Raw genomic sequence first — 27866 nt, 5'->3', positions numbered from 1 at the left:
GGAGTGGAGGGGGGCAGGGCGGGGTGGAGAGGGTGCAGGGCGGGGTGGAGGGGGGCAGGGCGGGGTGGAGAGGGGGCAGGGCGGGGTGGAGGGGGCGTGCTCAGAAGGGCTGTGTGGCTCCTCCATCCTCATGGCATGGCAGCGGAATCGTTCCCCTCACCGCTTCTAACTCCAGACGTGGGAAAAGGGGCCACATCCCAAGCACAAAATGCATGTGTGGCTCAGAGGCCTGGGGACACCCCTGCCAGCAGGACCTGGGCCTGGCGGGTTCCCGGTGTGGGTGGGTTGGGGGGGAGCTGGGCACAGTGGGCGTCACTGATGCTGGGATTTCTCCATCAACACAGTCAGGAAGTGTAGGTCTGATATAGATCTGGGGTTTCTGTCGGGCAAATCTGAGACCATTTGAGCATCAGAATCAACAGCAACAGCCTCGGACAGAGTCAGCGAGGTCAGGAGAGCCCACTGAGAGCTCAGCTGCTGGGATGTGAAGGAGCGGGTGGGGCTCCTCCCTGGGTGGAGTGAGGGTGGAGTGAACCTCCCGGCATGCAGGAGGAGGTCAGACATCCCCCAAACAGCCCAGCAGCCATCCTGGAACTCCTTGTTCAGCAAGAAACACTGGGAGGCGACAGTTTGAGGAGAAACAAGATATTTACATCTTCCCACAGCATCTCCCCAAATATACTGTTTCACAACAAATAGAAAACAGGAGCCAAATTCAAATCCAATGTAGAAAATTACTTTAAATGTGATATACATTCAATGCCACATTGTGGCCAACCCAGTCCAGCCTTGGCCGTGAGGCAGTGCCCGGGGCCTGTCCTGCTAAGACCGCAATATTCAGACAGGCAGACAGCTGGGGTCTGGCGGGCCCTCTGGGCTGGCCAGGGGGGCTGGGGGTGCGGTCCCTGAGCGCGAGGCAACTGGCGCTCTTCCTCAAGGCTCTGGGGAGCTCAGGCTGCAGCAGAAGGGAGGCCCCAGGCCCTCACTGGCCCATGGGAATGGCACGGGGCGTCTCCAGCCCCACCCCAGCAGGGGCTCCACCTCTCCCTCCACTGGAGAAGATGGAAGCCAGCCCAGCGGGGAGCCCCCAGGCCTCCTGGCTCCTGTGGTTCCACCAGGTGGACAGCCTCGTTCAGCAGCCGTCGCTCCGGGTATCTCTGGTGTTGGGGTACAGAGTCTGTAGGTCAGCGGTTTCAGCTCCTCCCAGTGAATGCAGGTTCTGTCTCTTCCACGGCCACTGTGGTGATGTCCGGAGGGGCCTGCAGGGCCTCAGTGACTATGGCTTCACCTTCTGCCTCCTGTCTCTTCCGCTGCGGGCACACAAAGCGTGGAGACCCCGCCTGCTCAGGCGCCCCTGGGACTCCAGGTTCTCGGTTCATTTTACTGTTTTCAATTTGAGGAGGTGGGTTCTCTCCTGAGCTACCGTGGCTGTACTTGAAGGACTCAGGACCCTCAGAGAACTGGGAGCCCCCACCATATACACCAGAAACACCAGACTCAGCGGGGAGGGGGGAGGGGGAGGGGAAGGGGGAGGAGATCAATACCTGGACGGAGACGATCACCTTGACTACATCGCCTGCAATGCACAGACACACAGGTCAGGCAGGGGCAGTGTCTGATCAGGGGACACAGGCTCATGGCAATTGGGGTCTCACGGTGGTGGCAGGAGCACCAACTCCTGCTTCTCCCTGGGAGACCGTCCCCAAAGGACTGACCCTCTCTGAGAGCGGAGGAGGCCAGCTGTGTTGGGACTACTAGCCCAGCCTGTCCCCCCAGGAGGCCCAGCATGGGTGAGAGGACTGGGGGTGCCCAGCCCACCTTCCCAGCTGCCGCCCCCAAGTGCGTAACTAACCCTAATTCAACCGTCGTCTGTGGGAGGGGGACAAGTGCTTCACAGTGGCAAGGCCCTGCCCACCACACCAGCAGGTGCCCAGCTGGCTGAAACTAAGCTGCTCCCCCGCCTGCCCCGGAGCCTGAGGCCCTGAGACCTCCCTGCATTGGAGGCCCCGGTTGAGGATTGGGGGCTTTGCTGCCGCCTGGCCGGAGGATGGGGCTGACTTTCCCTTCGGACCTCAATGCTTAGAAGCTGCATTCCCAGGGACTGTGCACAGGGCTCCCAGGGCCACAGCCAGGTCCACAATGCTGGGTCAGTGCCCAGGAGGCCAGGCACAGCACAGGTGACCAGACCAGGGCGGGTAGGTGGAGGAATGAATGAATGAATGGCCTTACTCAGTGAGGACATAGCCTTGTCCCCAGCAGGACGGCTGTTGACCCTCAACCCAGAGCCTCTCCCAGCTGAGCAGAGCCTGCCCTGCTCCCCACAGCCCTGGGGGGGGCAGGCAGGAGCATGGGGTCATGGAGTGCGTGGGCAGGGGTGGCAGAGGGCTCCCTGGTCAGGGGTCCCACCTTCCCTTCCCCCAAGGAGGCCACCTGACTCCTGGGCTCCAGCCACAGCAGGAAGCCCACCTGCCCCAGCCTGCAGCTCCCCCTCCTGGGAGGAGCCGTGGATCCTGGAAAAGCTCTGGGGCCACCTCCCAGGTTTGGGGGGACAGAGCTCCGAGACGCAACGACCGGGAACATGAGCCCTGATGGGGCTGCCGTGTGCTCACCCCTTGACTTTCTTCTTTTCACCCATATTAGGCCAAGTATTAGGCCAACAATGACAATGACGAGGATCCCTAAGAGAAGCCACCACACCCAGCGGGAGCTGCTGGTCCCAGGTCCGGCCTCCGTCACCAGCCATTTGCTGCACCTGAGGGAGTGGGGCCGAGGATGTGGGAGCGGCAGGTGCAGCACCCGGTGTTCACTCAGTCCCAGGGAGCGTCCCCGGCTCACAGGTCCCCAGGCAGTGAAGACAGGTCCCAGGGAGGCTGTGCTGGTGGCAGCTCCTCAGGATGAGACCTCAGAGGTCTGTCTGACTTTTCCAAGCCCAGCTATGGGGAGGTGGAGAGAAGGAAGGAGGAGAAAAGAAACAAGGAGAGATTGGGCAAAGAAGACAGGACGGCAGAGGGAGGGGGAGAGAAGCGGGAGGCAGCCAGCAGTGCAGAGACCCCCAGAGAAGGGGAGACCAGTGGCAGACAAGGACAGAAAGTGGAGGGAGAGCCAGTGTCGGGACAGAAATGGTTAGAGCTGGAGATGGACAGGACCAGAGTACAAGGAGGGCAGAGTAGGATGGAAGGCCCCACCGCCGCCTCCCTGGGGGCCACCCCTGCTCCATCCCAGGCTCCACTGGAGGACCCCAGCTCCTCCCAAGAAGCTCTGAAGTCTCAGGTCAACCAGGGGCCCGGGGTCAGCATTTAAAGGTGTCCTCCCATAGGCAGACGAAGAGTAGAGTGCTCACTTTCCCCCTCCCCTGAAGCCCAGGGGCTCCTCCCATGGCCCTGACATTCAGGGACACCCTGGGTCAGTGACCCAGGAGTGTCAGGGAACAGGGGCTCTGGAGGCAGCCTGCCTCTGGGCCTGCTTCTGGGAAGGCCCATCCTGAGCCTCCAGGAAGCTCGGATCTGATAAGGCTTTGTCTGGGCCCATGGAAGGGGTTATCTGGGGCACACAGGCTTCAGCCATGCAGCTCTCCTGGACACAGGCATGTAACCAGGGTGCCATCCAGGGTGAGACCTTCAGGCCTTTCTGCTGGAGAAGACGGTCATCTCCCAGGGAAGCAACGTGGAGCCCCCTCCCCAGGGCACAGCGCTGGGCCTCCCCCGGGGCCACTTACTTGGTCCCGTGCTGGCATTCCTCCAGGGTCCCATTGGAAGAGAAGGTCCCCGGGGGGCAGTTCTGACACAGGGTGTCCTGACTCTCAGTGCCTGAGAAGAGAGTAACAGGCAGAGGACGCTGAGGGCACCAGGCGGGGAGGGGCTGGTGGCTAGGGACTGTTTGTCTGTGAGCTTCTAGACCTGGGTGCTCTGCGAGTGACGGGAGGCCTGGCCGGGAGGGCCAGGCCCGCTGTTGGCAGTATCAGAGGTGAGGCCTGGGGCGGTGGCTCTGGCTGTCCTGGACCTTGAGTAGTTGGAATTTCATGAGTCCAGGAGTCCCTCTGTGTCCACATCCTGCAGTGTTGTGGGGGCTGCCCGGCCAGGTGCCAGGCCAGGGCTGGACAGTTACTCCTCCTAGACTTAGCTTGAACAGTGGCATTGACCGTGGTCATTCCCATAAACCCAGGCACCATGCCTGGGACCCGAGAGTGAGGCCTGGGGACTGGGGAGTCCCAGAACCCCGAGGTGGAGCCACCTGGGGTGGCCTTTCCCTGCCCCCTCCCCCACCTCCATTGCCTGTTCCCCACTAGGCTGCTTCCAGGATAGGACTAAAGTGGGTGGGCCTGGTGCTGGCCAAGGTTCTGTCTCACCAGGGCCCCTGGGCAGGCCATGACGTCAAGGAGACCTGGGGCTCCAGATAGCGGGGCACTAGGGACCAGGGTGGAAATGGGAGGGATGTCCGCCACCCACTACTTACCTCCCTTCTGTACCCTCTGGCCCGGGCTGGAGGTGGCGTAAGCGCGGCACGCGGCGCAGTGGTCCCCGTCCTGGATGATGCAGAAGTGGCCTGGGCTGCAGCCACACAGGGCGTTTGCTGTCGTGGAGCAGTTCCGGCTTGTGCGCAGGCCCATGGCTGGGGTCCAAGAGGAGGGGCTGAGAGGGATACGTGGAGGCCAGGACACCACCCACAGGCCAGAACAGCATCCACAGGCCAAGGACTGCTGCCAGGGCCCCCGGCCAGGCTGAACCCCTGGCTCAGCCAAACGAGGTGCCCGGAGGTGCCTGGCATGGAAGACCTGAGGGACACCCAGGGACGGCAGAGTTGTGTGTGGGATGAGGGCCTGAAGGCGGGTCCTGGGAGGGCCTTGTTAACGGGAGCCAGGCCTCCTGGAGAAACTAGCCTTCTGCCAGATGGGCAGGATGCCAAGCTCGCACTGTCAGTTCCAGGACAGGGTAACTCAGACAGGTCCTCACCCCACGTGCCCACCCCAGACACCTGCCCCTCAGATGGGCTTCCCATCTGTGCAAACCAGGCCATTCCAATGGCAGAGGCAGGTAGGGTGAGAGCCCCACTTCTTCAGGTACTGGTGGAGGGGAGGTACCAGCTGGGCCTGAGCCCCTCCTGAGGGCAGCCTCACCTGCCACCTGTGCCCCCACATCCTCAGCCCAGGCAGACAGGTGCTTTCACAAGAGGGGAGGGGCATGGAAGGGGGCACGCAGGTTGAGGTGTGAGCCCCAAATCCCAGCCTGCATGCATGAACCCCCAAAGCACTCCAGCTTCCTCTTCTGTTCATGGCTAGCCCACCTGCCTCGTGCCTCCCTGTAGGCTCAGGCCCTGCCCCCAGGTGTGCCATCAGCCCTGTCCTGCAGATGCCGTACTGCCTAGCCCCAGGGAGCACTTGCCATGCTGAGCCTGGCATGAGGCTCCAAGAGGACAAAGCCACTGGCCGCATGGACAGGCTCTGCGGTCAGTGACTCAAAGGCAGGCCTCTGGGTCTGGCTCCCCTTTCTGTCTGCCTGGACTCAGGTGGGCACCAGCCTCCAGGTGACCCCTTCCCCTGAGGTCATGGGGAAACCAATATCTGGAGGAGAAAGGGACAAGAAGCCCTGTGGGGAAGCAGCAGGTCCCAGTGCCGGCCGGAGAGCCCCAGCACCACCCCACTCCACTTTGCAGCTAGAGACGTGGGAACAGGAGAGGTCTGGGCACCCACCCAGGGCACCAGAGGAGCCAAGGACGAGGGCTAATGGTCAGTCGCCAAGCTCAGGATGGCCCACCTGATGGCCCCGTGACAAAGTGAGAGGTGAGACAGAGGTAGACGGGGGCCGGAGGCTGGCCTGAAGGCGTCCCCTGCAGGATGCACTCATGGAGATGGGGTCGGGACCTGGCCTGGGGCAGCCAGGGCCCTCCTGGGGCACTGTGGTCATGGAGAGAGGGTGTGGGGTGCCCGAGCGGAGGCTGGGCCGGCTGTATTGGCCTCCTACCTGGGTCACACATTTGGCACTGCAGACACTTGCTCAGGCCATTGAAGTGAGCAATGTAGGTCCCCGGAGAGCAGGGTTCACACACCGTGCCCGTCTGCTCCCCACAGGCCTGCCTCACGTGGAAACCTGCCACACAGAGAGTGGGAACTTCGCATGTCTGCAGGAGGCCCCTTCGGGAGCCCATCCACCACTCCGCCTGTGCCCGGAGCCTGAGCAGGGAGACACCAGCTAAGGGGACTCAAATGGCCCATGAGCTGTTCCCCGAGGGACACAGCAGCCCATCAGCCACGAGTGGAGCCGCTCTGGGGAAAATCAGAAAGTTCTGGAAGCACATGGGGCCTCCTGGGACACCTGGCCCGGCTCTGGTATGAGCCTGTGTCTCTGGTCACGGTGGGTCAGCCACGTCTCTCAGACCATTTCCCGTGCAGTGTGACTGTGAGGGTCCCCCAGGGTGAAGAGTCCAAGCTGCTGGCCTGGGGCTCCTGCCCTCCATGTCTGTGCACCTGGGCCCACACCCATGGCCAGGGAGCAGAGAACACAGGGGTGTCTGGGGCAGGACAGGGCAAGAGTGTCTGCCCTCGGCCCACGGAGCTGGCCGCCAAAGGGCCGCACATACCTGGACCGCACTTGGGACAGCACTCAGAGCCCACTGGGTACTCGTCCTCTTTGCAGGAGGGCAGAGCTGGGGCGTAGCAGGGGGATCCCAGGAAGGTGAGATACAGCACCTAAGGGGGTCAGGACAGGCGTTGGGAGATGTCCTGGCTGCCCCTGTGGGCTCTGCCAGACTTGGCGTCACAGCCTGAGTCTCCCCTCTGTGCAGTGGGGAGGAGCGGCAGTGCCTGGTGGAGAGGAGAGAAGCGGGCCCCGGGCCAGGCTCATGGGACAACCTTGCCAACCTGTGGAGCCTGGGACCGGGTGGGGACCGCCCTTCCTCCAGCCGTGATGACCCTGCCTTACAGCATGGAGCCCTGGGAACTGGCACTCTGCCCTCGCCAGGGACTCCCCACCCCACACCTGTCTCCCCACCAGGCAGACAACCTGTCGGCCCCCTGCTGGCCGGGGCTGGATCTGCTGACCCCGAAGAGCCAGCAGGGGCAGCCGGGGACGGGCCCCAGGGGCTCACAAGCCAGACAGTGGGTCACATCAGGGAGGGTGGCTCTGCTGTGGCCTCGTTCCTGGGCTGGCTCATGGGCAGTCGGGAGCCCCTGATGGGGAAAGGGGCTGGACAGACAGGAGGGTCACATGAGCACGGAGGGTGTCCCCACCCCTGTCCAGCCCCCTGCTGCACACTGATCTTATCACCTGTCACCAAGGTCAGGGCTGCCGGAGAGTTGGGTCACCTGCTCCAGGGCCCCGCCCAGAGACGCCCAGAGACACCCAGCCCCCAGAAGTGCCCACATCCTGCCAATGGGGGCCCACCAGCTGCCCGTGGATGGAGTGGTGAGCGGGCAGCACACACAGAAAGAGGTCTGCTGCGTAGGGCTGTTGCTCTGCCACTCACCTCACTGTGGTAAGCCCAGTGCTGGGGGTCTGGGTTGGCCCGAGATCTCCGGGCAGCCGGGGACAGGCTGGACGCAGGACCCAGCAACGGCCAGGACAGGGGCATGGGGAAGAGATCTCTGGGAGGCCCTGGGGTCAGAAGTGGGATCTGCGAGGCTCACCAGCGTCAAGAAGTCGGCTTTGGGGGCGGGTCTCCGGGGAGGAGACCCCCAACCTCCAGGAGGCTCCATGCCTCAGGCTCAGACTGGCAGCCCAGGAACCCAGCTAGCAAGACGAACTCCAGCAGAGGAACTCAGCGCCATTGCTGCGAACTTCAGCTAAAAGAGAAAGCAAAAGAGAAACCGCCTCGGTGTGACAAGCTGTGCCTCAGAACCCCAGTGGCAGGAGAGTGGGCAGCGGTGGGTGTCTGGGAGCAGAAAGGGGCTCAGGCCTGCTGGGCGGAGCAGCGCTGGGGGACACAGGTGGGCCCTGCGGGAGGCAGGAGCTGTCCAGGCAAAGCCGAGGGGAAGGGCCAGTGTGAAGGAGGCGCCTGATGGGAGGGGCCAGTTCTCCCCCGGCACCTTTCCAGTCGGCCCTGGGTTTCCTGTAGAAGGGGGAGCCCCCCGAAGTGCATCTGTGTTTCCCCACCTCACTCACACACTCAGGGACCCCTGGCTGCTCCCCATGGCGCTGAGTGACATTTTTGCCGAATAAAGGGGCCCTGTGGGTTTCCTGTTCCCGTTTGAACTTCTGCTGAACGGGGTAAACTTCCCTTCCGAATCCAACCGCCAGAATGCGGTCTGGCCGGTTTCAGTCACAGGCCCACCAGGGCTGTGTCCCTGTGTGAGGGATGGGAAAAGCCCAGAGTGCCCCCGCCCGTCCCCTGGGAGGGTGGAAGCGCAGCTCTTACTCCCCCTGCAGAGACGCTCCTCGGGCTGGGAAGGTCTCCCTGTGGACCCTGCACCCCAGCCTCCTGGCTCCCTGTGCCCCACTGGGCTTCCCTGCCCTGCAGAGCCTGGCGGTGGGGAGACCACTGCACGGAGACGGCCCACAGCCCCAGAGCCCCAAGACAGGCACCAGTGAGTCCCTCGTGATGGCCTCACTCCCTGCATCACGTGGAACCTTGTGTGACGACACTAGTGCCCCGTGGCCCCTTCCTGCTGCTGGACGTGGTGCAGCCAATGGAAGCCCAGGTCTGTCACGCACCGCCTGTGCTTGCCCAGAGCAGGTCCCGGTCACCCCCTCTGGGAGCTCCGGCCCTACACCAGGAACTCCCACCTCCAGCAAGCCCATCTGCTGGACGCCTGGCCCAGGACTGCCCCAAGCCCCTCCTGGTACTGACGTCTGCCGGGGACTCCCTCCAGGGTCCAGCCCTGGCCCCTGGGGGACTCAGTGGCATCTGGTGGAAAGGACCTTGGGGATCGTGCCCACCCTGACCTGCAGAAGAGTTGGCAGGGTGGCTGGACACAGGAAGCTGTGGCAGGAGCCCGGGACCCGCACCCCGACTAGAAAGTGTGCAGCCCCGCAGGCCAGCACTGGAGAGCGAGCAGGCAGGGGTGAGGTTAGGCAGGCTGTGGTGTGCGCCCCTGTGGGACCAAGCATCCCGAGCTCCAGAGGCAGGTGCACTGCCGACCACCGTCCGGGGTGGATGAGCCCAGGCCCCAGACTCCAGCACTCTGAGGCAGGGTGGGGGACTAGGTGGCGCCCAGTGGAGGAAAAGCCCCCAAGAGACACCCAGGAGCGTGGACTCCCACCCCACGGCTGGAGCCTGGGAGAGGAGCCCTCTCTGCTGTTTCCCTGGTGCACTCACATCCTTGGCCCTCAGTGCCCCCTGCCAGGAATGCCCCCCACATACAGAGCCCCCCCAGCCCACAGAGCTGCATGGGGCTTTCAAAGAAGAAGGGGGCCCCTTTCATCCTCCACTCCCAGGTGCCCCAGGAGGGCATGGGGGCTCCAGGGTGCAGGGACAGCACGTTCCCTCCCCAACTCCCCAGGAACACCCAGCCTCCAAGAGCAGACACAGCGCCTACGCCTGCTGGTACAGGCCTCCAACCCCACTCTCTCAGACACGTCCTCAAGTCATCTCATCCACCCCACCCTGGGAAGGAGGGAAACTGAGGCATGGCAAGAGACAAGGCTAACACAGGCATCAGTGAGACTCGGCCCCTCCTGCCCCTTCCTCCATTCCCCTCCTACCCCACTTCAGTTTCCCACGCCAAGGCCCGGTCCTGACATAGGGTCCCAGGTACCAGGCCTCACGGGGGCTGAAGGGAGCCCATCTGCCCCACCGAGAGTGGAGACAGTGCCAGGTCTTTGCTGAAACGTCACCTCTTCCTTGAGGCCTTCTCTGATTGCTAAATAAGCCCTGTCCCCAGTCCCTGCTCCATGTGTCTGCCCGCCTCGGCCCTCCGCCCGTTTTCTCCCTTCGCTGTGGTCAGCCTTGCCTCGGCCCTCCGCCCGTTTTCTCCCTTCTCTGTGGTCTGCCCGCTCTCCTGGAATGCAGACTCCAGGGGTCCAGGGTGTTGCCTCCGGGCAGCAGGAGGAAAGGTCCTGGGCTCCCGACCCAGCGCTCAGCGCCCCCGCTAAGTACAGCACTCACTCCTTCATCCATCCAGCGCGGGCTCTCCCGGCACCAGCACCTCCAGGCCCTGTCCAGGACACCAGGGTCATCAGGGCATCAGGGAGGAAATGAGGCAGCCCAGGGAGGCGGGAGACGGGGCCCTCCCCAGCCCGCAGCCATCCCCACCCACACAGTTGCCTGCAGGATATCACCGCCCCCATCCCCAGGCCCACCAGAACCAGCAGGGAGAGGGAGGCAGGTGAGCCCCCCAGCCCCGTGCCTGCTGTCCCAGGGACTCCCCAGACCCAGTGCGGTACCAGTGTAGGCCAGGCAGGGGGCTGAGGCCGAGGCCTGGTCATTGCCCTCCTGGTTATGGTCCGGTGAAGGATTTGAGTCCAGAAGCCAAACATCTACAGTCGTGTGGTGCAGACACTCATGATGGACTGTCCAGGCCACGGGGGGCTCTAACAGATGAAGAGGGGCCTGCAGGGGGCGAGGTGGGCTGCGCTTCCCTGAGAAGGTGCCGGAGTTGAGCGCTGCTGCAGAGGGAAGCTGGGGTCCACCGCTGATGAGTGGGGAGGGGACGGGACACAGAGCAGGCCGTGGCCCACCCCGAGAGGGAGGTACAGACACCAGGCCCGTTCTGTGCTCTAGAGGCTTTGGGCAGCTGTCAGGCTGGTTGGACGGTGTGCAGAGCAGATAGAAGCGTGAGGAGGAGACTCTGGGGTCAGCCAGGTGGGCAGCCCTCACAGGGGGGGCCGCCAGGGAGGGCAGGAGGGTGGAGCAGGTGCTGGTGCAGGAGGCCCGTGGAACCTGGAGGACTCTGTGTCCAGCTCTCATGGCCTAAGGCAGGGGCAGCTCCAACGCCTCGGGCCTGGGGACAGAAGGGAGAGGACTTGGGGGCTGGGGGCGGTCAGAGCATTGTGGGAGAGATCTGGGGCAGCTGGGGCTTCCCAGAGGGTGAGGCGTCTGCTGGGAATCGGGGCAGCCCCAGGCGTCCCCAGGCCTCCAGTCCAGCCCTGCTTCCTCCACGCTGCAGGCCAGGGTATCAGTTGCCTGCTGGGAAACCTCAGGGTGCCTCTGGCTCAGGTACCCGCCCCCGACACTCCTGGCTCTGGGCTCCCCCCACCTCCCCACTGTCTGCTTCCCCCACCTCCTCCCCTCCCCTGGCCACCATTCTGCCTCAGGGACGGCATCTCCTCTCACCCCATATCAGGACCCTGGGCCCCAGCTCTGTTCCGCACCTCTCCTTCCTAGTGACCAACTCCAGACCTCCCATGGGCTTGGGGTCTCTGTGGCCAGAACATTCCTCAGACCCTCTCCTCTAGCCCCGCTGTGTCCCACCACCCGGGCATCCCCACCTGGGTTCCAGCCCTCCAAGGGGCCCCACTCTGTGTCCATGATCAGGACACTCACACCCACCCAGCTGGCACCCTTCCTTCCAGACATTCGAGCTCTCGAAGCTCACAGTCACCCTAGGTTAGTGCACAGCCACAACCCAGGCACCTTCAACATCCCCACCTTCCAGGTGAGGAAACCGAGGCACGGAGAGCTGGGGTCCAGGCCAGCGGGGCCTCCCTGGGGAAGCAAAGGAGTGTCGGACCTCAGAAGAGGCTCTGGGGGTCTGAGCCGCCACTGGGCACTGCCGTCCAGGTTCAGCTCAGGCACAGAGCTCGGGGGAAGATGCCTCCTGTCCTGGTTCAATAGATGGACCCCTGACCCTGGGAAAGGGACTGAGCCAGGGGAGGCCTCAGGTCACTGCACCATGAAGTTGTGGGGAGCTGCGGGGGCCTCTGGGCTCTGAGCTGGGCAGGCACAGTGTGGGGACCACCTGCTGAGGGGAAGAAGCGTGCCAGGGTGGACATCTCAGTGCACACACAGGAACCTGAAAAGGCTGAGGTGGCCCAGAGAGGCAGCGGGGCGTGTGCGAGGTGACCGGCAGAGGAGCAGCAGGATCCCAGGCAGGAGCGCACGGCCCTTTCAGAGGCAGGTTCCAGGTCAATACTCAGTGTTTACATCATTACACTATTTGATCCAGGAGGTCCCATTGCGGCGTTTCATGGATAAACACACATGTGAGGTGGAGGGTGACCGGTGTGGGATGTGCCTGGAAGCCTTCATAGCAAAGGAGAATTCTGGAACCAACCAAAGTGCCGCTCTGAAGGGAGCTGGTCCCGTCGGGCCCACCTGCCGTGGAGTAACACAGCTGGCAGTCTCCCTTCTGCCGCGGAAGCTTGAGACTGAAACTCAGGATGGACTGTTGTCAGCGCCAGGGCACCATGGGGCCGGATCCCCAGCAGGAGGGGCAGGCGGGCTCAAGCGCCAGGAGGGTTCCCCCGCCCTGGGGTGGAGGCCCACTGAGGACGGCCGAGCAGGGGCAGCCATCCAAGCAGGTCGGGCGGTCCTCGGGGGCTGAGGAGAAGGAGGTCAGGGCTCAGGAAAGCGTCCACAGAGGGACCTGGAAGGCAGAGCTCGGGAACGGAACGGGGGGAACTGCACAGACACAGAGCTCCAGAAGGCTGCCTGAGGGTCTCTGAGGCCTCCGGAGTCGGCACCATGCATGTGGAAGGTGGACTCTTCAGCATGGGCGGGGCCCTAGGGGGACCCCCGGCCTCCAGAACTCACACGGGAGACAGGAGCTCCGACCGCCAGAGGGAGAGTCCTGGAGGATCCTGGGCTGTCGGCAGCCACCCAGCAGGGCCCGTCCTGGGAGTGGGGCTGGACTCTTCCTGCAGGAGAGACTGCGCCAGACCTGCTCTAAGAGGCTTCAGAACCAGCCACATGAAGACCAAAGTGAACAGGAAGGAGCTGAACTCCACGCCGGAACACAGCGCGGAGTCCTTTAACGGAAGGCCAAAACAACCCAACAAAAAAGGTGGGTGATCAAAGCCGCCACAACACAATGTCCACACCCAACAAGAAACTGCTGCTATGCCCAGACGCAGGGCAAGGTGGCGGTGGAAACGTGAGTCAGCGGCAAGAGGCCCAGAAGGGCAGCCACGGTGGAACTGTCAGACGTGAATCCTGAGATAACAATCACAACATCCTCTAAAGGAAAATGGAAGCCCAGTGTGAGAAACGGAGGACAAAACAAAGAACCAGGTCTGAAATGAATAATGTGCTTGTAGGCACACCAGTCCCCCTGGGCACAAGAAAACTGTGATCCCACAAATGCAAAAAGATCAACAGACCCCAAGACGGGTAAATAGAGAGGCACCCACAGCCCAGCAAATCCTAATCAATGCCCGGAAACCAGGGACACAGAGGGGACCTGAACACCGGGCTCAGGTGAGGCCACCTTTGGGTACAAAGACTCCAAGATAAGGGCCGCGTGGACTTGTCCCCGGGAACGGTGCAGGTCAGAAGGGAAGCAAAGCGTTTTTATGATGCTGAAAGAACATTTCAATTTTGAATTCCAAACCCAGTGAATCTGTCTGTCAAAAGTGGGCCAAGCACGGTGGCGCCTGGGGTCCCAGCAACTCGGAAGTCAAGGCAGGAGGATCACCTGAGCCCAGGATTCAAGGCCAGCTTGGGCAACACAGCAAGATCTTCTCTGTTCAGTTACAAAAATAAATGAACTGGAGGCCGGGCCCAGTCTGGGGGACTGAGGCGGGCGGATCACTTGAAGTCAGGAGTTTGAGGGCAGCCTGGCCAACATGGTGAAACCCCATCTCTACTAAAAATATAAAAATTAGCCATGCATGGTGGCCCACGCCTGTATTCCCAGCTACTCTGGAGGTTGAGACATGAGAATCGCTTGAACCCAGGAGGCAGAGGTTGCAGTGAGGGAAGTTCATGCCACTGCACTCCAGCCTGGGCGACAGAGTGAGACTATATCTCAAAAAAAAAAAAAAAAAATGTATATATATATATAGAGAGAGAAATGAATGGAAGCAAATCAAACACTGAGGACATACTGACAGCGGAGAGAATTTCTCAGCAGCAGACAGACTTGCATGACAAGAAACATCCAAGGACTTTCTTCAAGCACAAGGAATTTTTTTTTCACATGGACATTTTTTATTTTTTGTCTTTTTGGGAGGGAGTCTCCCTCTGTCGCCCAGGTTGGAGTGCAGTGGCGTGATCTCAGCTCACTGCAAGCTCCGCCTCCCGAGTTCAAGGCATTCTCCTGCCACAGCCTTCCCAGCAGCTGGGACTACAGGGACACGCTGCCAAGCCCTGCTAATTTTTTGTATTTTTAGTAGAGACGGGGTTTCACCGTGTTAGCCAGGATGGTCTCGATCTCCTGACCTTGTGATCCGCCTGCCTCAGCCTCCCAAAGTGCTAAGATTACAGGCATGAGCCACCGAAACTGGCCCCTTTTTTTTTCTTTTTAGATGGAGTCTCACTCTGTCTCCATGCAGTGGTGCCATCTTGGCTCACTGCAACCTCTGCCTCCTGGGTTCAAGGGATTCTCCTGCCTCAGCCTCCCGAGCAGCTGGGATTACAGGTGTGCACCACCACACCTGGCTAGTTTTTGTATTTTTAGTAGGGATGGGTTTTCACCGTGTTGTCCAGGCTGGTCTCGAACTCCTGACCTCAGGTGATCTGCCCACCTTGGCCTTCCAGAGTGTTGGGATTCCAGGCGTGAGCCACCTCGCCTGGCCTCATGTGGAAATTGAAATGTGCTCAAAGGAATTATGGATGAAAGAAATGGCAAATGTGGGAGGAAATTTTTCTCATTTTTAAATATCTTCAAAAACAATAAAATGTTTAACGCAACCATTTTAGCAACGCATTGTGACACTTATAGCATGTACAGTTAAAACCTACGACAGTAGCACGAGTTACGAGGGGGAAAGGCAAGGGCGTGACTGTGAGGTTCTTCTGCATTTCACGCTGCGTGGGAAGGTGCAGGTGTGTTCAGTGGCCACACAACCTGAAGACAGGCTGTGATAAGTGCAGATGGATGTCACAAACGCTGCAACGACCACTGAATAAGGAAAACAAAGATGTATCACTAAGAAGGCAACCACGCGGATGAAATGAAATACTACAAAAATAATCAAACAGAAGAACGGGAAGTCAGAAATATGAAACAGCAAATAATAGAGAGATGGTATGCCCACATTCAACCGTATAGGTAATGACTTTGATTATAAATGATCTAAATATTCCAGTTAAATACAGACATGGCCATATTAGATACAGAACCAAGAGCCAACTAAAGGCTGACTACAAGAAACCCACTTTACATTTTAAGAAATGGGCTGGTTAAGTCCAGTGAGGTGGCTCATGCCTGTGATCCCAGCACTTAGGGAGGCAGAGGTGGGAGGATCGCTTGAGCCCAGGAGTTCAAGACCTGCCTGGGCAATAGAGAGAGACCCTGTTCTCCAGAAAAAGGGGGAAAACAGATAGACACAAAACAAGAAAAATTGGCTGGTTAAAAGCAAAAGGATGGCAGCTGGAAATTGCAAGACAGAGCTGCAGAGACCAGGGAGCAGCAGAGAAGCTGAGCCAGGAGGCGGCGTGCAGAGGGGCCCCATGCCTCAAGTCTGCAGGTGAAACGGGACACGTCTTCCTGGGGGTCAGGAGCCAGGCAAGGACTCCCGTCCCACCACCTGCACTCAACATGGCACTGGAGGTCCTAGCCAGTGCAATAAGACAAGAAAAAGAAATGGAAGGCAAAGAGATTGGACACAAAGGGGGGAAAAGACATTTTGCCTCTTTGCAGAGAATGTGCTCGTGTGTATAAAAGTCCTAAGAAATTGACAAAATGGCTATGGGAACTAGTAACTTTATTATCAAGGTCACAAGATGCAAGGGCAATATTTTAAAAAGTAAACACTGGGTTTTGAAGTATAAGGGAAACAAGAACATATTAGCATCAAAAAACAGGAAATGCTTAGGGGAAATTTAACAAAATACCCGCAAGGCCAGCAAAAACGTTGCCGAGAGAAGTGAAAGAAGACCTATAACTGGAAAGGAATGGCATGTGGATAAATCAGAAGACTGAGTATGAGGAAAATACTCATTCTCTCCCAAATGGACCTATGCAATCCCAGTCAACATTCCAGGAGGCTTGGTCATCTAGAAACTGATTCTAAATATGCATATGAAAACAGGACATTTACCAGCCAAAATAATAGTGAAAAGGAAAAGCAAAGTTGGGGTATTTTCATTTCCTGACTTAAAGACTTACTGTAGAGCTTCAGCCATTGAGAGACAGTGGGGCGGGCGTGAGGAGTGCCAATAGGTCAATGAAACAGGAGCGGCCAGAGAGACCCATTCACGGATGATGCAAACGTTTCTGACAGAGGTGTCGAGGGAATGCAACATGAAGAAGATAGCCTTTTTGGCAAACAAGTTCTACAATACTGAATAAATGACAGGGGACAATGGCCTTAATCTTTACCTACATGACAGAAAAAAGTTAGCTTGAAACGGACAATGGGCCTGAATGTAAAGCTCAAACTATAAAGCTTCCTGGGAAAAACACTGGAGAAAATATTTGTGATCTGGACGTGGGCAAAGATTTCTTGAACAGGACACGGAACACAAGAGCCACGAGAGAAAATGAAATTGGGACTCATCGACACTGGCAACTCCTGCTCTTGGAAGTATGTTTTTCAGGAAACGAAAAGGCAAACCGCGCACTGGGTGGCAATTCTCACAACACTTCTTAGAAAATTCTTACAAGTCAACACGAGGACAAACAGCACTATTGTTTTTTAATGGGCAGGATTTGAACCTCACCAAATCCACACCCCCGTGGCCACGAAAGGGTGGTCAGCGTCCACAGTCATTTGGGAAACGGCGTGAAAACCACCGTGAGATTCCACTCCACGCCCGTCACGGTGATGGAGAGGAAACGCTCTGACCACACCAAGTGTGGGAAGGACACGGAGTAATTCGAGCTCCCACGTGCTGCTGGCGGGAGCCTAAAATGGTACAACTTTGGACACCGGTTTGGCCAATTCTTTGAGAGAGAAACACACACCTTCCCTAGGGCCCGGCAACTCCACTCCTAGTAACCAAGTGAAATGAAAGGATTTGTCCTCAGCAAAACGTGTGTGCAGAAGTTCACACTCACTTTCTCTGTGACAACCAAGAGCTGGAAACCACTGCCACGCCCACCAGCCGGTGAACAGATTAACCCACTGGGCTAGAGCCACACAATGAGATGCTACTTGGCAACCGTGGACACACACTGCATGGCAGACGAATGTGCTGACATGAGGCCACGTGAGGGGAGCCAGGCCCCGAGGTGCCACACTTTGTGATTCAGGTGAAATTCTGGGACAGACAGATCTAATCTGCAGGGAGAGAGAGGTCAAGGAAGATGGGGCCAGGGCTGGGGAGGGGTTGGGAAGGGGTTCATGGTGCTGGGGTATCAAAACAAAGCAAAGGGCCACAGACTTGGGGGTCCAAGAGATGGAAGCGCGATGTTCTCATAGTTCTGGGGGCTGGAAGTCCAAATGCAGGGGCAGGTGGGCTTGGTTCCCTCCTGGGCCTGAGACGGTACCTGCTCCCTATGTCCTCACAGCTTCGTCCCTCTGCCCCCAGGACCTTGCTGCCTCATCCTCTTCCTGGCCTCCGGGAGTGCTTGTGTCTGAAGAACGCTGGGCAGGTGTCCCCAGAGGGTGGCTGGAGGGGCTCCGAAGCCACTTTCACTTTCTCCCTCCTCCACGTCTGCATTGTTTGTGTTTGCATCTGCCTGTGTGGCTTTTGCACCAAAAGTGGGATGGAGAGACGTGTGAACCACCATTGCTGGGGGAAGGCTGGCCCCAGGGGACCCATGGCTTTCCCAGAAGGGAGCCCTGCCATTGGAAAGCTGGCTTCAGGCTGCTGCACAGGCCCCTCTCCGCCCTCAGCCCTGGCCTGCGGGAATCGGGAAAGGGTGGGGTCCAGCTGCATTACAAAGGGACTAAAGCCACTGATTTGCACACTTGCCAGTGGCTGAAATGGTCAATAAAACGTCATATACCTTTCACCACAGAGAAGAAAGCCCGCAGCCAAAGAGTGTAAAGAGGCTCCGAGGAGGCCCGGGTGCCCTGGAGAGACCCTGCATCCTCACGACACGGCGTCCCTGTCCTGTAGCGGAGGTTTCCCAGATGAAGGGGTCTCTGGCGGGAGACAGGGCCCTGCACACGGGTCCTCTGCCACACTGCTCACCATGCCTGTGCATTATCTCACCATGAAAAGTCACCTAGGCCGGGCATGGTGGCTCATGCCTGTAATCCCAGCACTTTGGGAGGCAAAGGTGGGCGGATCACCTGAGATCAGGTGTTTGAGACCATCCTGACTAACATGGTGAAACCCCGTCTCTAGGAAGAATACAAAAATTAACTGGGCATGGTGTTGGGTGCCTTGTAATCCCAGCTACTCGGGAGGCTACTCGGGAGGCTGAGGCAGGAGAATCGCTTGAACCTGGGAGGCAGAGGTTGCAGTCACAGCGTTTGCAGCGAAATGGCTCCCAGAGCTGGGAGGAAACCCCGCCGGCAGCCAAGCTCCTGCTCCACCACCCCAGGTGCAGAGGGGCTGCCCCAGTCCGGGGATTCCAACTCCCCCTCAGCCAGGGCCAGGCCTGTGGGGTCGGGGCCTTCTCAGGGCCGAAGCCTCACTGCCCGAGTGCGGGGCCTGCCGGCAGCAGCCACACGGACGGTTCTTTTTTAAACGCAGGAGCCGCTGTCACCTTGTCTCACTGAATGGTCATCGTGGAGAGTGAAAAAGACGGCGCAGCTCCTTCCACGGAGGAGAGACAAGGTCACAGGTGGGGCAGCCAGACCCTCGAGTGTGAAGTGGGGGGCACAGCCCTGCCCTCCCTCAGATGCCCCGAGATAGGCCAGGGTGGGAGAAAGGGGCACCTGTCCCAGGCACTGAGTGGCCACTGCCCGGCAAAGGTTCTCTGCTCCCATCAAAGTGAAGTGGAGGCCCCCAGGGTAGGTTCTGTTCAGCCCACATTTATGAGGCACCTGCTGTATGCCTGCCAGTGAGGGGGGCCCCAGGGGTAGGCTCAGCCCACATTTATGAGGCACCCACTATATGCTGGGCAGTGGGCACAGGGATGGCTGCCCAGGCTGGCCCCTCCCACGGAGGAGAGACAGGCTCACAGCGGGGAAGCCAGAACCCCAATTGTGAAGTGGTGGGTACCGGATCGGGGTGGCCCAGACTCCATGGGCTGGGGCTGCACCAGGCACAGAAGGAGCAGTGGCAGCGACTCATGACTTTGGGCGGCTCAGGTCCTGCCCGTGCCAGTCTGCAGGAGAATACCAGGACTTCCGCCTCCCTGCCCTCCCTCCCCCACACCCGCCCACGTGGCCAGGACGTGACTGTCACCATGGGGACTTCCGCAGGGCCTGGTGCTTTCCCAGACAGGTGACTGCCAGTCTGGTCTCAGCCTCCCCTAAGCAACATTCCAGGATCCTGCGGAAAGGCCCACCCAGGCCTGGGCCTTCCCTGGTCGGTGCAGGGCTGTGGCCGCGATCCCTGGCAGCAGGCCAGGATGTGGGGGCCGCCCTGCGGGAGCTGGGGCAGGGCCCAGGGACCCTCCACCTCTGAATTTGTCCTGGGAGCTGAGACTTCCTGGTGGGAGACCTCAGACCTCTGTCTCTTCCTCTGAGCCACAGGGGCTGCAGGTCCAGGCCTTTTGCCTGGACAGGCCGCAAGCCACCAGGGGGCAGCAAAATCCAGGCCCTGCCTCCCCCGCCGCAGATGCGGCTTCCCAGAACCTGGGCGCCCTGTGCCATCACCTGCATGCCTAACCCCGGGTGTGCATTTGCGACCACACCCGCTGCAGCCCTTTAAGAATCCGCCTCCTCCTCCCTTCCCTCCCTCTGGGAAAACACAAGGGCTGCCCTCCATGGTCTGGTTGTCAGTGAGGGACACTGGGCTGGACCCAGACACTAGAATAAATTATTTGGGGGAATACATGGGGTTTGATGAGGGGCCACGTGAGTCCGTGGGGGCGGGGCAGCCATGGTCAGGGTGGATCGCAGTCCAAGGCCATCCCCTGCTGCTGCAGGGCCTCAGCCCCCACTCTCATGTCCTGTGTCTTTGTCATGGTCCCAGAGTGCAGGAGCCCCCACTTGGTCATCTCTAAAATGAGGTCATGTCGCTCTGCCTCCCGGGGTTATTGGGAGGTGACTGGCGAACACTCCCACAGGTGGCTGACACACAGCGGGGCTCACAGGGGCAGTGGGCAAACCGGGGCTCCCCCAGATTGCTGTGGGCAGGAAGGAGCTGTCCCGGGCGCAGCAGCCCTGAGGGGCTTTCCAGCAGGGGCCAGGGGAGAGGCCAGAGGGGCAGGGCCCCAGCCCGGGGAGCCCCAAGCTCCCTGCCCATGTCCTGAGCAGAGGCCTCTAATCTCAGGGGCTGCAGTCGGCCAAGCCGTGGGCCAGAAACTCAGGAAGAAATTGCAGGGCCAGTGCCTTTATTAAAGCTCCACGGAGGGGCAGCTCCAAGGCCTGCACGCCACAGTTGGCCGCCATTGCTCAAATGACACACCGCATCCCCCCCAGTGCCACCACAGCCCCATACCCCGGGGCAGTCAGCACAGGACCATGCTCTTCCATTGCGCAGCGTTCACCCACCCCACCACCACTTCAGCATAAACCGTGGAGTCCTTTCCCAGGCTGAATGGAGCCGGGGTACAGCTGCAGGGCCTGACTGGGGAGGCGCTGCCCAGGCCCTCCCCACACACCTGCCCCTCCCCACCAGGCGCCTCCCCACCTCCCGCTGCCTCCAACCGCCTGCCTAACACCCCCCTTTCCCCAGAGCCCCTCCTCCAACACGTAGACTGGCCGCTCCGTCCATGGGAGGGGCTGCTCAGCCCCCGCCCCGCCCTGGCGCTGGGCACCAAGCAGGAGGGGAACGGAAACCCCCTCTGGTTCTCTGGGAGATGAGGGGTCTGGCAAAGTGGCCACCAGGGCGTCCACCGGTCCCCTGTAGGCCGGGTTGCTGGACGCTGCTCCTGGGCAGAGGCCGAGGTCTCTCCGGCCCGTCGCTCTTCATTCACCGTGGTCTGAGGCTCCCCAGTACTCGGTGCAGGGGGAACGCCGGAAGGCTTCCCGGAAGCGGCGCGCCAGGCCTTCCCTGAGGTCCATCCGCGGCGCTCTCGGAGGCCTGGGCTGCGGAGTGAGGTGGCTGGTGAGGCCTGCGGAGCGGGAGGCCGGTGGGACGCGCGTCCTGCCCAGCGCAGGCGACAGACACCCCTGCCGCCACCCCCGCCAGGCTCGCCGGGGACGTTTCCTGCCCTGTCCCCAGCTGGGGGCTGGGCTGGCACCGCAGGAACTTCTCGGACAGCAGGGAAAGCAGAAAGGTGGCAAGGAGCGCCCACCAGCCCCTGCCCGGCCCGGCACGAGCGCCCTGCGCTGCCGCCGCACCGCCACGCTCCTCACTCTGGAGCACCGGCCTCACCGAGCGCGCGGGTCGGAGGCCGGCCGGGAGGCGGCGGCGGCGGCGGCGGCGGCGGTGCAGGTGGTGGAGGCGCCTTTATGGGCGCCCGGCGGTGGTACACCCTTTCCCACGCCCGGCAGCCAATTGGCGGCCAGGGCCGGAAGACGCATGGCCCCCGCCCCCTAGCTCCGGGTTGGGCTGGGATAGGGACGCGCCCCCCTCCAACCGGCCTCCAGCAGCGGGGTGTGGGCAGGCGTGGCCGGGGGACACGTGGGGCCTGACCCGGAGGAGGTGCCTGCCCCTGAGTCCCTCCCTCAAACCTGCTCCCTCCCTGTTCCCAGCTTTCCGGCCACCTGACCTGTCCTCCGTCTCACAGTCTTCCCACCTGGCCAGGAGCAGCCCCAGCCCAGGCGTCTGCCCAGGCCTGGCCCCCTTAGGGGTGAGGACAGAGGCCGCAGAAGCAGCTCCAGCTGTGGAAGCAACAGGGAGACAGAAGGGCCAGGGAAGAGGCTGAGCAGCAGTCACTGCACAGGGAGGCCAGGGCCACTGCTCCAGGAAGCCCCCACCCTCCTCCTGCACTTCCTGATAATCCAGGCCAGCGGCCACCTCCCCCAGGAAGCCCCCTGACTCCTCCTCCCTCCCCTGGGCTGGCTCTCATATTAAAAAGTCATCCTTGGAGGTGCTCTGGGCAGTTAATTCTGGGGAGCAGCCCCCGCCTCAGCTTCTCCAAACCTGCTATTCGTTAACCAGCCGCCCTTGGGGGTCTTTCCATTAGCCTTGGGAGGCGGCAGTGCTGTCCCACACCTCAGATGAGGAGACAGGTCCAGGGAGGAGGCCTTGCCCAGCTCGCTGCCCCACCATGTCCCTCTCCTGCCCCCTGCACTGAGTGACAGGGTGGGCTGCTGAGTGGGCAAGAGGATGGATGCAAAGGGTGTGAGAGCCATGCAGGCCAGACTTGGAAGCAAGGAAGGTGCAGCCCCGGGGACTCACGGCCAGAGTGTGGGGGCGAGCGATGGGTGGTCTGACGGTGGAGGCACGACGTCAGGCACGGCAGTGGGTGCCTGCAGGGTCCTCCTAAGCCATCCTTTACCCAGGCACCCATGATAAATGATGGGCCCAGGAAGGGTGCCAGTCTCGGGCCAAAAGAGAGGGGGTGGCAGCTGGCCTGGGTGGTTGCACAAGACTGCCCCTATGCCCCCAGCCCTGCAGACCTCCCGCCCCCATGGCCAGCAGGGAACTGCCTCCCTATCACGAAAGTCCTGCTGGGGGTGGCCAGGTAGGCTGTGGCTGCCTCTCTGCCAGCCCCGCCTGCCTGAGGCCATGAATGGCCGGGAGCCTTTTGTGGGTGAGCAGCTGGCTGCCGGCCCTTTCTGTGGGGCTGTGGGAAAGTCCTCGGGCCAGCCTCTCACAGCCTCTCAAAGCCCGGATTATCTCTGGGTCTGCAGGACACCCTCTCAAGGACGCCCCCAGCATGGCTGGGGGCAGGGGCGCCTCTGCAGAGGCCCTGTCTGCTGAGCTCTGGCCCCTTGGCCAGGAACGGTCTCCTGAGTGGAAAAGCCCTCGGACACCCGGCTCCATGCCCCCTACCCCATCCGACTGCCCAGACTCAGAAATGCCCACCACGCCAGGCAGGCTGTCCTGGAGCCCTGGTCCGCTGTTGTCCTGGCCTCTGGCCCTCTGGGGGAGGGTGTGCTCAGCAGAAGAGCTTGCTGGGGGCTGCCAGTCCCCCGCCGACCCCAGGCCACGTGGCTGCACCCACAGCTGGGCAGACCCAAGCCAGGTCCAGGGCTGAGATCAGACTTGGAGATGCTCAGGGCTGAGGGCCTCAAGGCAAGTGCTCACTTACTCAGCACCTACTGCATACAGGCCATGCCTACTGCATACAGGCCATACCTACTGCATACAGGCCAGGCAGAAGCTGCTCAGAGTCCTGAGACGGGGGCAGGACCACAGCTGCCCCATCCCCACCGAGCAGGGGTGGGACCAGCTCTAAGCATAGCTGCCGGCAGCCAGCTGGCCTTTCCCTGACCCCCAGCCAGTTCCCAGGAAGCCTGGAACACGGGCAGGGGTCGCCCACCCAGGAAACCGAATGAAGAAGGTGAGCAGAAGCAGAGCCTGGCAGTGCCTGGGGCGGGGGTCTGCCTGCTGAGGCCACTGTGCATGCCTCATCCACTCTCCGTCCTCAGCACAGGCCTTGGGTGGGACCGTTATCAGCTCCATTGCACAGTGAGGAAACAGCCCCAGAGGGCCCACCTACTGAGGGGCACTCCCTAGATTTGAACCCTGTGCCCACAGCTCTCCCCACTGGGCCGTGTGCACATAGCCTGCATCAGGGGTAGGGCAGGGAGGCAGGCGCCTGCCTTGGTACCCTCCTGGCGCCTAGTGCCATGCCAGGACCAGAGCATGCAGGGGACGGCCAGGAGGCTGTGGGAACTGGAAGGTTCTGAACAGGCCAGATGTGTGCGGTTTCCAGCGCGGTTGCTCAGGGAGCCTCGGCTGCTTCCTGGGCCTCAAAGGCAGCCTGGAGGGGGCCCTGCCGCCCGCTGGGACGACTGCTCCCCAGATGGCCTCTGAGGCCCGAGCTCAGCACACAAAGCCCAGGCAGCCCGTGGCGAATGAGTTTGTTGCTGCGCACGCGCCTTTTGTGCAGGATGAATGTCCGTGGGGGGGGGGTGGGGTGTGGGGGGTGGGGGGTGGGAACCCACCCAGAGCGGGCGCCAGCCCAAATGCCCCTCCAGGCAGGGGAGGTAGGTGGATGCCTGGGGCAGCACACAGACTCGGTGCCAGCCCCAAGCCCTGACACAGGCACCAGTGCCAGGCTCCCCTCCCTCCCCCACACCTCACGTAGGAGCCACAGGTGAGGGAGGGCTGCGGGTGGCTGCCACTCTGCTCTGAGGGTGGCTCCAGGGCAGGGGAGCTGCCTGATGGGACTGGAGCCCAGTGGGCTGAGGGCCACTGAGCAGGAGGCTGGACACAGCCCCAGGGGCTCCAGGGGCTGGGTCGGGGTGTTGGGGGGAAGCAGGACCTTCTGGAACCTGCCCTGGGCACCTTCAAGTCCAGAGGGTGGCTGCCCTCCAGAAGCCAGAGTCTCCCCTGGTTGGAGGCAGGATGCATCTCAGTCCGGGGGTGGGGACAAGAGGCTGAAGGTCTCTGCCAGACCTGGGGGTCAACCAGAGGATGAAGCCCAGACTCCCAGAGCCCCTCCCGTCCCTCTTCCCCCACCGCGGGACCAGCAGAACTCTTAGCCCTGTACCCAGCACACAGAGACCACTTAATGAAAAAGGGTGTTTCCTGCCCTGCTGGGCTGGCAGCCTGACCTCTGCCTAAGCTGGCCAGGCCTTCCCCTCCCTTCCCTCCATCTGTGACGGTGGTGCCATGTCCACTGTGCTGCAGCAGGTCCCGGGAGACCCCCATCCGTGGCTGTCGGAGTGCCCCAGGCATGGGTCCTCCCTGCTGGTCACTGCTGAGGGTCCCAACGCTGGGCTGGAAGCCCCTGCCTGAGACAGCTGGCCCACCGTAATGGGGGTGGGGGGATGGGAGCCCCACTTGGCACCACACCCCAAATAGAGTGCTGATAAAGGCCAGCATCCCCTGTAAGAGTTAGGGTAGGGGTTGGGAGCATGTCAAGGGAAGGGCTGGGATCCAAGGCTCAGAGAGAAATGATCACTGGGGCCTGGGACCTGAGCCCACATCTGTGATCTCCCTGGCCCCCACACGCGGATGACAGAGGCTCATAGACGGAGGGTCCCCCCACCCTGGCCAGACAGTGCTTACAGAGCTAGGGCACCAGATGGGGAGGTGCTGGCACAGGGGCAGTGCAACAAGGCCAGGGCCACAGTAAGGGCCAAGCATCTGCAGGCCAGTGGGACAAGAGAATGGACTTCCAGATCCAGAGTCCCAGAGCTGCCAGCCCCCACCCAGGGCTTCTTAGGTAACCGACAACCAGCAGCCCCCTCCCACCCCCCACCACCCCAGCGGTGTGGCCCAGACCCCAGCCCCTCACAGGCCCTAATCTGCTTCAGGAGCAAGCAAGCTGCCATCCCACAAAGCCCCCAGCACTGCCCCAGGCTGCTGCTCCCCCTGGACTCTGCTCCCCACAGAAGGCATATTGACCCCACCCTGTGTCTGTTTGGGGAGCCCCAAAGATCAACCAGGCCACCCCCTCAATAACCAGATGGGGAAAAAGGCAAAAAGTCAGCCCAGGACCCCAGCGAGTTATGTGGAGCTGCCAGACTAGCCGGGAGGGGAGCTGGTACGCTTTTTGGTACAAAGTGGGTCTTTCCCAGCAGTGGAAGAGCAGATACACGTGCATGCTCTGTGGCAGGGACCCGAGGAAGTGCTTGAGGCCAGCGTGAGGGCCAGATAAGCAAAGCAGGTGCCCGACCTGGGTGGGTGAGGCTGCCCACCTGCCCTTACCCAGGGTTCTCTCCAGACTCTGCCTCCACCTGGCAGCTGGGCCCTCGGTTTCCATGGGCCTCAGTTTGCCTCCCTGTCCAATGGGCATGATGATGAAGCCTCAGGATGGTGTGGCCACACCCGAGTGCACACTCAGTCCCCTCCTGAGGCTGCCACATCAGCCCCAGAAGTGAGAGGAATGGGGCACACCCCTGGGGTGGTGAGGACAGCGATTGTGAAAGGCTCTGCCTGGCACAGGTAGTCCTTCACTGTGGGTGGGGCCAGTGCTTATGAAGAGAGCCAAGCAGTAATCACTGCAGACCATGTGGCCAGGCGTCTGTCCTCCCACACCACTGGTGTTGCACCAGGAGGTGGCCCTCCTGGACAGCAGCGGCTGTGGTGCCCGGCTATGTCTCTGTACAATGTTATTTATGGATGCTGAAACTTGAATTTCATCTTTTTCACATGTAGTGAAATATCCTTCTCTATTTATTTGTTTCAGCCGGTGCTGAGACCCGCTGACCTATAATCCCAGCTAGTCAGGAGGCCAAGACAGGAGGATCGCTTGAGCCCTGGAGTTCAAGACCAGCCTGGGCAACACAGGGAGACCCTGTCTCAAAAAACAAAAAAATTAAAGAACACTGTTGGGTGGGGGTGGGGGGTGGTACAAAATCAGTGAGAGGCCCCGACGCTCACTCCTTTTCTAAAAACTTTACAAATATTAATGCGTCTGATCCTCCCAAAACCTAGTGAGGGGGCCTATCACTGTCTCCATTTAACAGATGAGGAAACTGAGGCACGGGTAGGGTTAAGTGCCCTGCCCGAGGTCCCACAGCTGGAGGACACCCTGGGAGTCCTCCCCGCTCCCGCCTCCCCAGCCTCTAAGAACCAGGGATTTGGGGACTGGGGACGAGCCTCCTGAGCGTTTCCTCAGCCCCTAACTCCAGAGCCCTCCCGACCCGGGCGAGCCGGGACGCAGCCCTCCCCACCCCTCCCCACCCCTCCCCACCCCTCCCCACGCCTCCCCAGCTCTCCGGTGCGCGGGTTTCCGAGCCCCTCCCTCCGCGGGGCTGTGGGTTCGCGCTCGCCGGCAGTTCCCACACTGCGCGGGCGGGCGGCGAGGGAAGCGTGCCTGGGCCCCCCCCCGCGGCATTAGTGCCGGGGTCTGACTCTGAATGAATGAGGGCGGCGGCGGGGGGCGCGGGGGGGCAACTCCCAAAAGACCATCTGGCTCCGCGTTATAATAGAGCAATAAAGGGCTTGTCTGCCTTTCAGAGGTTGGGAACGAGCTGCTCTCTGACACCGCGGGGTTTTTAACCAGCTTGGGACGGCGACCCGGCCCTGCCCCGGGGCGCACGGGGGCTGGGGGGAGACAGGCAGGGCGGGGCGCGCGGCCACGTGGGCCCGGGCGGCTCCTAATCCCCTGGCCCGTGAGACCGCGGGCCGCCGGCTTTCCCACCGCCCACCCCTGCGCCCCGGGGGAGCCCACCCGGCAGGTGTCCCCATGGCCTCCACAGCAGCCTGGCTTTACACTAGGGAAACCGAGGCCCGGAAGGCTGGGCAGGGGGAGCCTGAGGTTGTGCCCATGCCCTCTGGGGTGTAGACTCCAGCCCCTTGGAGAAGGTGGGGCCTGGAATGGTGCACAAAGCTGAGGCCTCAAGCCTGGCCTGGGACTTGGGAAGGCTGCAGTCTGTCGGGGGTGCCCTCATGGGCTACAGGAGCCCTCTCGGCTTCAGGAACACTCACCCCATCTCTACAGATGCCCAGGTGCCCTAGGAGCAGTTGGTGCACCCTGCCCAGGGGTGTGGGCTACTGTCTCAGTGGGGGCCCCAGTGGCCTGTCAGGTGTCAGCCCCACGAGAATGGGGTCCTGGAGAACCCAGGCCCAAGCCAAGGCACCAAAGGGCTTCAGCTCAGTGGGCCTGGTGCACCCCCAATTCTCCAGCAAGGGCCTTTCCCCCGAGGTTCTTGGGCCAGGGAGCCCGGCCACAGGTCCCGGTGGAGGGATGGAGCCTCACCTTAGTCAGATGAGAAAAGAAGCCCTGGGCCCAGAGCACTCACCAGGCTGTCACCACAGCCTGGAGAGGAAGCCTCACTGCCTCCACTCTTTCCTGAGTAAACGAATTCAAAGCTGAGCAG

The 27866-nt window shown here is 61.3% G+C and overlaps 3 protein-coding genes across 6 annotated transcripts in view; 2 read left to right on the top strand and 1 right to left on the bottom strand.

Moving 5' to 3' along the window:
• PANK4 (pantothenate kinase 4 (inactive)) overlaps positions 1 to 27866 on the top strand; it is a 102150-nt gene that overhangs the window by 34182 nt on the left and 40102 nt on the right. The window lies entirely within an intron of this gene.
• Positions 630 to 10100, bottom strand: TNFRSF14 (TNF receptor superfamily member 14). Of its 4 annotated transcripts, none has more exons than XM_050801448.1 (9): positions 10036 to 10100; positions 7619 to 7774; positions 6574 to 6682; positions 5958 to 6083; positions 4453 to 4608; positions 3716 to 3806; positions 2610 to 2752; positions 1545 to 1576; positions 630 to 1310 (listed from the first exon to the last, which is right to left on the bottom strand). In XM_050801448.1, the coding sequence occupies exons 2-9, from the start codon at positions 7685 to 7687 to the stop codon at positions 1194 to 1196; spliced, it is 843 nt and encodes a 280-aa protein (XP_050657405.1). In that variant the 5' UTR covers positions 7688 to 7774; positions 10036 to 10100; the 3' UTR covers positions 630 to 1193. The 4 variants fall into 4 exon arrangements, with proteins under 4 accessions (XP_050657405.1, XP_050657330.1, XP_050657487.1 ...); XM_050801373.1 differs by lacking the exon at positions 10036 to 10100 and adding an exon at positions 8094 to 8511; XM_050801530.1 differs by lacking the exon at positions 10036 to 10100 and adding an exon at positions 8347 to 8428.
• HES5 (hes family bHLH transcription factor 5) overlaps positions 886 to 27866 on the top strand; it is a 39381-nt gene continuing 12400 nt past the window's right edge. The window contains exon 1 of the mRNA XM_050801864.1: positions 886 to 890. The gene's annotated coding sequence lies outside the window, so the exon portion shown is untranslated. The remainder of the gene's footprint in view (positions 891 to 27866) is intronic.

Source organism: Macaca thibetana, chromosome 1, assembly GCF_024542745.1.
Source record: "Macaca thibetana thibetana isolate TM-01 chromosome 1, ASM2454274v1, whole genome shotgun sequence".
Taxonomy (NCBI): domain Eukaryota; kingdom Metazoa; phylum Chordata; class Mammalia; order Primates; family Cercopithecidae; genus Macaca; species Macaca thibetana.
The sequence above is the reverse complement of the archived record's forward strand: the minus strand, read 5'-3'. Positions and strand labels throughout refer to the sequence as shown.